The 12,779-nt window shown below is 37.0% G+C and overlaps 1 protein-coding gene across 3 annotated transcripts in view; it reads left to right on the top strand.

The window, feature by feature from the left end:
- KCNT2 (potassium sodium-activated channel subfamily T member 2) overlaps positions 1-12,779 on the top strand; it is a 346,348-nt gene that overhangs the window by 98,759 nt on the left and 234,810 nt on the right. For all 3 annotated transcript variants that reach the window (XM_048225452.2, XM_026489786.4, XM_048225453.2), the window contains exon 3: positions 1,828-1,927. In XM_048225452.2, coding sequence (XP_048081409.2) covers positions 1,828-1,927 — 100 coding nt within the window. The remainder of the gene's footprint in view (positions 1-1,827; positions 1,928-12,779) is intronic.

Below are 12,779 nucleotides of genomic sequence, written 5' to 3' on the forward strand. Positions count from 1 at the left end.
AGCCTATCCCATTCCCCCAACGCCCTCCCCTCTGAAGCCCTCAGTTTGTTTCTCAGAGTCCATAGTCTCTCATGGTTCATTCCCCCTTCTGTTTACACCCCCTTCTTCTTCCCTTTCTTCTCCTACCGATTTTCCTACTTCTTACATTCCATAAATGAGTGAAACCATATGATAATTGTCTTTCTCTGCTTGACTTATTTCTCTTAGCATTATCTCCTCTAGTCCCGTCCATGTTGCATCTGCACAGCCAAGGAAACAGTCAAAAACTAATACCACATATTTTTTAAAAGCCATATATAATGAGTCAATATGCAATTTTTCATATGATCATTGCTTAAAATGTCAACAAACAATGGAGAGGTCTATACTGATTGATGTAGACTTTGTTCTTTTTAAATTTTGACACTGGAATCTTCTTGGGGTGGTCTAGATTAAGTTGTATCTCTATAGGTTTCAAAGAAAAAAGCCTGAGTTGTGGGAATTTATCCAAATACTGAGTATAGGGACTGTTTCAGTATGTAAGGCACATTGGTTAGAGATTCTTAATGGCAAGTTAGCTGCAGAGTTAAGGCCAATAATAGCTAATGCCTTTCCAACCTGGTTGTTCAGAATTTCCAAGGAAGTCCCACCAAGAAGTATTACCTAAAGGGGCCACATCATCTGAATAGGTTTCCTTGATTTTAATACTAACAATGCTATCTTTCCAGGCCAGAAAAGATAGATGTATTATTTGAATACTTCACCAGCAGCCAACTTTGATTAAATAGTCATTTGAGGAGACCAGTTCTATAAAACCAGGGCAATTTCATTAACAGTTTAAAAGATTTATAAAGAAGCTAACCCATAAAATGTACCTAGCATTTTAATAAGGAAACTTAGGGAAAATTACACAATTAATAAGCATTAACCTTTTACTGTTAAGAAATGTTACCTCAAGTACACTCATATATAGCAGAGTAAAAAAAATGACACTTCATTTCCAGATTTTATTAAATAATAATTATAAGAAGACCTTTCTCAAAATTTTATTCATAATGCATGAACCCAATACCACCTGATAATTACAGGAAAGGTAATGCTTCTATTAATCAGATTTTAGGCATATTTTGCTTAATGTTAATTGCTCTTCTTCATCATCAAGTATTATAGGCTGCATAACTGTGACCTACACAGTTTTATAGATACATACATGGCAGTCTTAATACCCCCCAAATATCTAAGAATTCATTGGTGTTCAGCCTAAAGTAAAAAGTAAGTTTCAACTGGTCGAACTAAAAAGTGTGTGTGTATGCATGTATTTTCCAGCAAATGCTATTATGACTCTTCTACAATTATATAATTACTAGTTGAGTGTATATATATATAATTATATACATGATTATAATTTCTCTATAATCAAATCCACAAGGTGTTCTGAAAGTAAAAGATTTATAAACTATCTGATGAATTTGTAAGTGGCTAGATTTTCTAGCTAGCTAAAATTTATTCCAAAATTCATGGATATAAAAATTGCTTATACTTCTAAGCATATTTGAATCTTGATTGGAAATGATTTTTGTGGCTTCTGAATGCTCAAACCTAGATTTATTCTTGGGTATAATATTCACTGCCATTTTAGTGCATACAATCTGTCAGTGTCAATTTTTGTTTAAATATTTAGCTAATTAAAATTCATCTACCTAAAATTTAAGAGTTTAGACAGTTATGATATTGTAGTTTCTAAAAACAATTTAAGTTCTGTACTTAAAGTTGTTATTTTTAGCAATTTTTTTGGTCCTTCATGAACTAAGTTCAAATAAAAATTAAATTTTTGTTGTTTGTTTAAAGGTCTAAGAATTCGTCTATTCAATTTTTCTCTCAAATTATTAAGCTGCTTATTATACATAATCCGAGTGCTACTAGAAAACCCTTCACAAGGAAATGAATGGTAAGGTGTCTTTGTCCAAACTTCAACAATATTCTTTTGATTACTTTGAATTGTATTATAATTTGATTTAATTTATTTTTATTTTTATTTCAAGATTTTATTTAAATTAAAGGTAGTTAACATATAGTGTAGTATTAGTGATTCATCACTTGATACAACACCTAGTGCTCATTACAAGTGCCCTCCTAAATGCCCATCACCCATTTACCCCATCCCCCAACCTGCCCTCCCTCCAGCAACCTTTAGTTTGTTCCCTATAGTTAAGAGTCTTTTATAGTTTGCCTTCCTCTCTCTCTCTTTTTTTTTAAATAGTTTATTTATTTAGAGAGTGAAGGGAGGGGCACAGAGAGACAGAGAGAGAGTCTCAGGCAGACCCTACACTGAGTGCAGAGCCCATCCTGGGGCTTGATCTCATGACCCTGAGATCATAACCTGAACCAAAACCAAGACTCAGATGGTTAAAGGACTGAGCTACCCACGTGCCCCTCTTTCTCTATTTTTATCTAATTTTTCTTTTCCTTCACCTATGTTCATCTCTTTTGTTTCTTAAATTCCACATATGAGTCTTTCTCTTACTTTACTTAGCATAATATACTCTAGTTCCATCCACATCATTGCAAATGACAAGATTTCATTATTTTTGATAACTGTGTAATATTCCATTGTGGAATATATATATATATATATTTATCTGTTCATTAGTCAATGGACAGCTGGGCTATTTCCGTATTTTGGCTATTGTGGAGAGTGCTGCTATAAACATTGGTTGCATGAGCCCTTTTAAATCATTATTTGTATATCGTTTGGATAAATACCTAGTAGTGCAATTGCTCATCTCACTGTGGTTTTGATTTGTATTTCCCTGATGCTGAGTGATGTTGAGCATTTTTTCATGTGTCTGTTAGTCATTTGTATGTCTTCTTTGGAGAAATGTGTGTTCATGTCTTCTTCCCATTTCTTGACTGGATTTTTTGTTTTTGGGGTGTTGAGTTTGATGAGTTCTTTATAGATTTTGAATACTACCCCTTTATCTGATATGTTATTTGTGAGTATCTTCTCCCATTGTTGCCTTTTAGTTTTGTTGATTGTTTCCTTTGCTGTGCAGGAGCTTTCTATCTTGATGAAATCCCAGTAGTTCATTTTTGCTTTTGTTACCCTTGCCTTTGAAGATGTGTCTAGCAAGAAGTTGCTGTGGCCAAGGTCAAAGAACTTGCTGTCTGTGTTCTCCTCTAGGATTTTGATGGTTTCCTGTCTCACATTTAGGTTTTTCATTCATTTTCAATTTATTTTTGTGTATGGTTTAAGAAGGTGGTCAGTTTCATTCCTCTGCATGTGGCTGACCAATTTCCCAACAACATTTGTTGAAGAGGCTGTCTTTTTTCCATTGGATATTCTTTGCTGGTTTGTCAAAGATTAGTTGACCATATAGTTGTGAGTTCATTTCTGGGTTCTCTATTCTGTTCCATTGATCTCTGTGTCTGTTTTTGTGCCAGTACCATACTGTCTTGATGACTACAGCTTTGTAATATTGCTTGAAGTGCAGTATTGTGATCCCTTCAGAGTTGCTTCTCTTTTTCAACATTACTTTGGCTGTTTTGGGTCTTTATCGGTTCCATACAAATTTTAGAATTGTTTGTTGTAGCTCTGTGAAAAATGTTGGTGTTACTTTGATAGGAATTGTTGAATGTGTAGGTTGCTTTGGGTAGCATGAACATTTTAACAATGTTTGTTCTTCTAATCCATGAGCATGGAATGTTTTTCCATTTCTTGTGTCTTCCTCAATTTCTTTCATAAGTGTTCTATAGTTTTAGAGTACAGATCTTTTACCTCTTTGGTTAGGTTTATTATGGTATCTAGGTTTCTTATGGTTTTTGGTGCAATTATAAATGAGATTGATTCCTTGATTTCTCTCTCTGCTGTTTCATTATTGGTGCATAGAAATGTAACAGATTTCCATGTTGGTATTTTATATCCTACAACTTTGCCGAATTCCTTTATTAGTTCTAGAAATTTTTTGTTGGAGTCTTTTGGGTTTTCTACATAAGGTATGTTGTGTGTGATGAGTGAAAGTTCGACCTATTCCTTGCCAATTTGGATGCATTTTATTACTTTTTGTTGTCTGATTGCTGAGGTTAGAAGTTCTAGTACTATGTTGAACAACAGTGGTGAGAGTGGACATCCCTGTTTTGTTCCTGACCTTAGAGGTAAAGTTCTCCATTTTCCCCCATTGTGGATGGTGTTAGCTGTGAGTTCTTTCATATATGGCCTTTATGACCTTGAGGTATGTTCCTTCTATCCTTACTTTCTTGAGGATTTTTATCAAGAAAGGATGTTGTATTTTGTCAAATGCTTTTTCTGCATCTATTGAGAAGATCATATGGCTCTTATCCTTTCTTTTATTAATGTGATGTATCACCTTGATTGATTTGTGGATATTGAACCACCCTTGCAGCCCAGGAATAAATTCCACCAGGTCGTGGTGATTAATGTTTTTAATGTACAATGGGATTCGATTAGCTAGTATCTTGTTGAGAATTTTTGCATCCATGTTCATCAAGAATATTGATCTGTAATTATCCTTTTTAGTGCTGGTTTTGGAATCAAGGTAATGCTGGCCTCATAGATTGAGTTTGGAAGTTGTCCTTCCATTTCTATTTTTTGGAACAGTTTTGGAACAGAAGAATAGGAATTAAGTTTCCTTTAAATGTTTGGTAGAATTCCCCTGGGAAGGCATCCTGTCCTGGACTCTTGTTTGTTGGGAGATTTTTGATTACTAATTCAATTTATTTGCTGGTTATGGGTCTGTTCAGATTTTCTTTCTTTCTGATTCTGTTTTGATAGTTTATATGTTTCTAGGAATCTATCCTTTTCTTCCAGATTGCCTGATTTGTTGGTGTATAATTGTTCCTAATATTCTGTTATAATTGTATTTCTGAGGTGTTGGTTGTGATATCTCCTCTTTCATTCATTATTTTATTTATTTGGGTCCTTTCTCTTTTCTTTTTGTTAAATCTGCCTTGGCGTTTATCTTTTTTATTTTATTTTATTTTATTTTTATTTATGTGACAGAGAGACAGCCAGCGAGAGAGGGAACACAGCAGGGGAGTGGGAGAGGGAGAAGTAGGCTCCCAGCGGAGGAGCCCGATGTGGGACTCGATCCCTGGACTCCGGGTCACGCCCCTAGCCAAAGGCAGACGCTTAACGACTGTGCTACCCAGGCGCCCTATGGCGTTTATCTTTTGTTAGTTCTTTTAAAGAACCAGCTCCTAGTTTTGTTGATCTATTCTACTGTTTTTTTGATTTCTATATTATTAATCTTTATTATTTCTCTTCTTCTGCTGGATTTAGACTTTATTTGCTATTGTTTTCCCAGCTCCTTTAGATAAAAGTTTGGGTTGCGTAATTGAGAATTTTCTTGTTTCTTGAGGAAGGCATGTATTGTTTTATACTTACCTCTTAGGACTGCCTTTGCTGCATCCCAATGTTTTGAACTGTAATGTTTTCATTTTCATTGGCTTACATGTATTTTTTAAAATTTTTCTTTAATTTCCTGGTTGACACATTCATTATTTAGTAGGATGTTCTTTAACCTCCATGTATTTGTGGTCTTTCCAAATTTTTTCTTATGGTTGACTTCAAGTTTCATAGCCAGGTGGTCTGAAAACATGCATGGTATGATCTCAGTCTTTTTGTAGTGGTTAAGGCCTGATTTGTGACCTAGTATGTGATCTGTTCTAGAGAATGTTCCATGCATTAGAAAAGAATGTGTATTCTGCTGCTTTACAATGAAATGCTCCAAATATATCTGTTAAGTCCATCTGGTCCAGTGTGTCATTGTTTTTTTGTTGATCTTCTGCTTAGATGATCTGTCCATTGCTGTGAGTGAGGTGTTAAAATCCTCTACTATTACGGTATTATTATCAATGAGTTTCTTTAAGTTTGATATTAATTGACTATTTATTTGGCTACTCCCAATTTAGGGGCATAAATATTTACAATTCTTAGATCTTGTTGGATAGACCCCCTTTTCATGATATAGTGTCCATCTTCATCTCTTATTAGTCTTTGGTTTAAAACCTAGTTTTTTCTGGCATAAGTACGGCTACTACAGCTTTCTTTTGATGTCCATTGGCATGATAAATATTTCTCCATCCCCTCACTTTCAATCTGGAAGTATCTTTGGTCTAAAATGAGTCTCTTTTAAGCAGCGTATTGATGGGTCTTATTTTATTTTTTATGCATTCTGATACCGTATGCCTTTTGATTAGAGCTTTTAGTCCATTTACAGTCAGAGTAATTATTGAAAGATATGAATTTAATGCCATTGTGTTACCTGTAAAGTCAGTGTTCCTGTAGATTGTCTCTATTCCTTTCTATTCTTTGTTGCTTTTGGACTCTCTTTCCCACTCAAAGTGTCCCCTTTAATATTTCTTGCAGAGCTAGTTTAGTGTTCACGAACTCCTTTAGTTTTTTGCTTGTCTTGGAAACTCTTTATCTCTCCTTCTATTCTGAATGACAGCCTTGCTGGATAAAGTATTCTTGGTTGCATATTTTTCCCATTTAGTACGTTGAAAATTTCCTGCCACTTTCTTCTGGCCTGTCAAGTTTCAGTGGACAAGTCTTCTGCTAACTTTATGTGTCTTCCTTTGTAGGATAAGGACCTTTTGTCCCTAGCTTCTTTCAGAATTCTCTCTTTATCTTTGTATTTTGCAAGTTTCACTATGATATCCATGATGTTGACCTGTTTTTGTTATTTTGAGGAGAGTTCTCTCTGCATCTTGGACTTGAATGCCTGTTTCCTTCCCCAGATTAAGGAAGTTCTCAGGTATAATTTGTTCAAGTAAATCTTCTGCCCCCTTTTCTTGCTCTTCTTTTGGGGCTCCTATGATATGGATGTTATTTCACTTAATGGAATCTCAGTTCCCTAAGTATACCTTCATGATCTAATAGTTTTCTTTCCTTCTTTTCAGATTTTTTTTTTTTTTAAGATTTTATTTATTTATTTGTCAAAGAGAAAGCACAAGCAGGGGGAGCAGCATGCAGAACAGGCAGGGGAAGAAGCAGGCTCCCCACTGAGCAAGGAGTCTGATGTGGGACTTGATCCTGGGACACTGGGATCTTAACTGGGACACAGGCACTTAACTGACTGAGCCACCCAGGCACCCCTCAACTTCATTATTTTCCATAGTTTTATCTTCTGTATCACCTATTCTCTCCAATGCTTCTTCCTTCCTCATTGTGATTATATTCAGTCAGTTCTGCATTTCAGTTACAGCATTTTTTATTTCAGTCTGAGTGTTTTTTAGGTCTATTATCTCTGCAGTAAGGATTTCTCTGGTATCTTCTATGCTTTTTTTCAAGCCCAGCTAGTAATTTGTGACTATTGTTTGTAACAAGTTGTGACATGTTCAGATATATTGCTTCTATCTGTTTTGAGCAAGTCCCTGGCTGTGACTTCTTCTTGGCATTTCTTTTGGGGAGAATTCCTCCATCTTGTCATTTTGGCTAAGTTTCTATCTTTTGTGTGTTTTGAAAGCTTGTTATGTTTCCTGCACCTGACTGCAATGCTACATTAAAAAGGGGTCATACACTGTCCACAGCCTGGCACTTCAGGAAGTGTTTCTGGTGTATGCATGTGCACTCTGCTATTGTGGTTTGTCTGCTCTTTCCCACTGGTCAGTCCTCTGCGGAGTTCCTCCTTGCTCGCTGTGAATAGTGTTCGGACATTTAGCTAGATGTGCTTTGATTTGTTAACATAAATCTGGAAAAAAGAAAAAAAGAAAAAATGCCTGGGGGGAAAAAAGAGAAAAGGAAATTAAAAAAAAAAAAACTACTAACAAATGAACAAAAAACTATAAGCATGATTCCAAAGGGGGGAAAAAAAAAGTAAGGCCTGGCCCTAATTCCACCAGAACAGGTGATGCTTTGAAGCACTCTATGATCAGTAGACTTGGTGTATGTGGGGTGCTGCCTGTGGTGGGTGGTATTCTTGGGGAGAGGTCTGCTGCACTGGCTCAGAGTCAGACCTACCCCAGGAAATATGCATTTGTCAGGCACAGGGGGGCAGGGTTTGGTATAAGCATGTCCCGCCTCCACTGGGGGCCATTGTGTTGCTCTCTATAGTTCCACTTGTTGGTGGTGAGGGGGATAGTGGTGCCATGTAACTCTCTTGTCCCAGACAAGGGATCCCACACTCCCTGCTGTTCAGAAAGCGCTCACAGAGTAGTGAGGTCTGTGCCTAATTCCACAGCTCTCCTGCATTTTGTCTTTGGTTCATGGCTGGATTCAAAACTTCAAATCTTAAAGGACCTGGTGTTGTGGGGACCCACCCCCCCACCTCCAGTGTAGAAACTTGTCATGCTGTGTCTGGCGTCCGTTGTCCCAGAAAAACAGTCCCACATTATGCAGAATCTCTGGTGTAGCACAGGGAAAAGCAGATACCAGATTATCCACCATCTGCATGCGCTCTGTCCCCTGCCTATGAAAGGCTGTTTGCTGGTGCCTGCAGGGTGTTTTGACCTTGGAAAGGCAACATACCTTCTTCCAAATGTACTCCAGGAAGGGGAATGTTATCTCCCAGTGGGACCCAGGAAATCCCTACACCATGTTGTGTGCTCTTGGGCCAGTGCCCTCCTTTTCCCAGAAGTGCACTCCACAGCTTCACTCTAGCATAAGTCGTGCACTTCCACAACCTGAGTTTGAGCTCCACATGCTGTTTACAAAAAAGCTGTGACACTCAGTACCCCCGCTTCCAGTCTATGGTCCAGAGAGGTTTTCGTCTTAGCAGACTCAATGTTGCACTCTCAATCCCTCTCTGTTTCTCTCTCTTTTCTCTCTCCGCAGAAAGGGTTCCCTCCCCTCTGTGGCACTGCAGTTTTTCTCTCACCCAATTCACTTGCACGCACCTTGCACTTGGCACACTGTCTCCCTCCAACTGTGACCAATTGTGTCTCCCTTTAACTGTGACCAACTTCTCTCACTCCTAGGATGGATTTCCTGGGTGTTCCAAGTGATCTGACATCAATATACCTGTGGTCAAGGAAGGAGGAAAGCCTGGGTCCCTCTACTTCTCCACTGTCTTAACTCCTGCCCTTTGTATTATAATTTTAAGGGATGGTCTATGGAATTCACTTTCTTAAAAATGTTTTAGGAGTTCGTCACAATTAAATTGATCTGGCTTTGAGTTAATAAATGAACTTAATCCTTGTTAAGTTCTTTTTTAAACATCTCTCCTTGTGGTATCTGGGTGGCTAAGTCAGAAGAGCATGCAACTGTTGATCTCGGGGTCATGAGTTTGAGGCCCATGCTGTGTATAGAGAATATTTAAATAAATAAATAAACTTTAAAAAAAAAGGAAAAATAGTCCTCTTTAAAAAAAATAAACATCTCTTCTTTTATTATCTACTTTATCAAATGCTTATACTGAACACCAACCCATATAATTTTTATTCCCAAGCAAAGTACTCTAAGTAATTGTTTAATATGGGGTTGATCTCATTAAAGACCCACATACCTTTCTGTTCTTGATTTGCATATACTCCAAAAAGGTTTACTCTTTTGTATACCACCTTTTTAAGTATTTCCAGGTATACTGGATGTTATCTTTTTTTTCTTTTTTCTTTTTTTTAAAGATTCCTTGAAGGCATTTTGCTAGTGAAATAAGTTAGAAAATGATATGTGGAATCTAAAAATAACCAAAAATCAAAACCCAAAGCAAAACAACAACAACAAAAATCTAGTTGTTCTCTTGAAATACTCCAGCATTTATTGGGATGCACGACTATCTTAAGTCTCAGATTTAGCTTGTTTAGCTCTTTATCTTATTTGAGTTAAATGACTTATTGACTTATTTTAACTTATTTTTACATTCATTATCATGTTCCTTTTATTAAATTGCATTTCTGTTCATTTATACACTTGCCATTTTAGGTTCTATCTTTTGGTGGAAGTAATTGGTAATGAAACTGGCTGTGTAATAATTTTTAACTCATCACTAACTTGGGGTCCTGCCCAGCCTACTAAATTTAAAATAATTTTCAAAGCAGAAGACAAATTTGATGGCTAACTTTTGTAGTTATTTTTGCATGTGGAGGTTTGCCCTAAGAAAATTAAGAAATAAAAAAGATCAAAGTAAAATGGAAAGTGATGGCATAATATACATTTAAATGAATTGGTTACTCTTCAGCTTGTTTAGACAGTGAAAATTATTCTGTATTTATTAAAGGGTTAAAGGTTAAAAAGTGAAATTTTGTTGTGTAATAATTTATGTGATAATTCTTTATAAAGTTTTAATTCACTTAATGAAATATAATTTTGGCTATTTTGCTATATCTTTAGTGAATACTTGGCATGTATTTATATTGCTATGAGTCAAGATATAACTAGGAAAAGGAACATTCACTACCCTCAGGGAATGTTCAGCCTGTGAAAGGTTGAATATTTTGGAGCTCTTGCTATTTTCTGGCATTGGACTAGTTGTTTTATTTATGCTATTTTCTTCAGTAGGCACTTAATTTTATTATTCGTACCTTACATATAGAGAAGCAGAATTTTTTCATATTTGCCCTTTGCTCTGAGGCCTTCAGCACTAATCTTTTTTTTAAAAAAAGATTTATTTATGTATTTATTTGAGAGAGAGCAAGCACGAGCAGCGGGAGGGGCAGAGGGAGTGGGAGAGAGAGAGAATCTCCAGCAGACTCCTTGCTGAGAGCGGAGTCAGACGTGGGAATCCCAGGACCCTGAGATCATGACCTGAGCCAAAACCAAGAGTCGGCTGTTTAACCAAGTAAGCCACCCAGGCACCCCAGCTCTAATCTTTATGCGCCTTTCATCCCTGTTTAAGTCATTGACCACAGGAAGACGGCACCTTCCCATTTCCCCCATTTGAACTGCATATTCATCCTCTCTACTGGGATGTTTAATAGGCATTTCAAACTTGCCATGTTCCACTCTGCTTCTTCTGTGCTCTTCCACGTCTCAACATGCGACAACTCTGTCCTTCCCCCAACCCTGCTCTACTCTCAGCTTTCCACATTTCAGCTGAACCAAATTCCAACCTAACAGTTGCTCAGGCCAAATGCTTTAGAGTTATTCTTAACTTCTCTTTTGGTCTCACACTCTGCAGCATATGCAAACCCCTTAGAAAATTCTGTCATTTCTACTTTCAAGATATATCCAGCATACAACAACTTCTCAATGCTGCCATCCTGGCACAAGCCACCTTCTGTCACCTGGGTACTGCAGTAGCCCTCCTAATTAGTCCTGCTAATTCTGCCTTTGCTCCCCTTTGGTTTATTCTTAATATAGCAGCCAGTATTCTTTTAAAGTCTAAGTCAGATCTTCACATGACTGTGCTCTGAATGCTGTAGTGCTTGCCATGGCCTGTGAGAAGTCCTTTTTCTCTGTAACTTCACCTCCTCCTCTTCATCCCCTACCCATTTTGCTCCAGCCACATTGGCCTCTTCTCTGTTTCTGGAATATATCAGCCACAATCCTGGCTCAGGGCCTTCATACCTGCTGTTCCCTCTGTCTGGAATTCTCTTCCATCAGATAACATAAGGCACACTTCCTCAGATCTTACTCAAAATTGTATTTTCAGTGAAGCTTTACCTAAATATCCTGTTTAAAATTGTATTCTCCTCACAAGACTCTGAATACTTTTTTCTTTTCCCTTTTAACTTTTCTCCATTGCTTTTATCTCTTTTGTATATTGTACATACTTTACTTGTTTGTTTTGTTTTCTGTGTATTCCGTGGCGATTGCAGTGGCTATCCTATGAGGGCACACGTTGTCTGAATCCTCAGAGCCTGGCACAAATTCAGTACTCAGTACTACTTTATTAAATGAGTGAGTGAATAACTGAATAAATGAGGTCCTTTACAATCTGACCTCTGCGTACTTCACCTCACCAACCTGCCGTCCAGGCATTGCGACCTACCAGAAGCCACTTACACATATTCTGCTCTCCATTGTCTCTGGGCCTTGGAATAGTCTGTTCTGTCTTCTTGGATCTCTGTTTTCCATTCTTGTTCCTCACTACCCACTCCTTTTTTAACTTGCCTCAGGACTTCTAGACTTTCAGGGTAACAATTTCTTGGATAATAACTTATCTGAAATTCTTACCTGACATCATGATTATAGCCTAATTTCTGAGCCTCCCCTGCATACTTCTGTCCCAACACTGAACACATTGCCCTTGATTTTACTATTTACTTCTCTGTTCTCTGTATATGCTTATGGAGGGCACGGACCATGTTCTATTTGCCTCTGTAGCTCTCATACGTCGGGTAGGACTTGGTGGGTCAGGGAATGCTATTGAATTAACGAAATTATATTTATTGATAGTGTTGCACAATCAAGATGATTGAAGACCACTGGCAAGAGATGCCAGTGCATATTACATTTATTACATTTTTCTGTCTATGTATTATTAAAAATGGTTCATGCTACACTTCTTTCTAAACACATACGAGAATGGTTATTAAAACTTGGTGATTTATAAATAAAACATACATTGGAGAGACCTGAAAATCATAAAATGAGACATGATAGAGTTTCTCTAAGGGTGAAAGGGCATTGGGGGATGATGGCAGAGTAAAATTATATTATTTGAAAAACATTAAGAGGAATAAATTTTCCTACAATTAACTTCTATGTCATATTACTGAGAATATTTAGCCATAATTATAGAGGATATACATTTGAAAAACCAGATTACTGCAATTAAAAAGCATAACAACATAACTTATGGCTCCATTTTGAATACAATGTTCTGTTCCGTTCCCATTGTCAATGCAGTATTGGTTAATGAAACACAGAAGTGGCCTTTATGGGCACAGGCTCTATTTTAAAA

Source organism: Ursus arctos, unplaced genomic scaffold (assembly GCF_023065955.2).
Source record: "Ursus arctos isolate Adak ecotype North America unplaced genomic scaffold, UrsArc2.0 scaffold_2, whole genome shotgun sequence".
NCBI classification, from domain to species: domain Eukaryota; kingdom Metazoa; phylum Chordata; class Mammalia; order Carnivora; family Ursidae; genus Ursus; species Ursus arctos.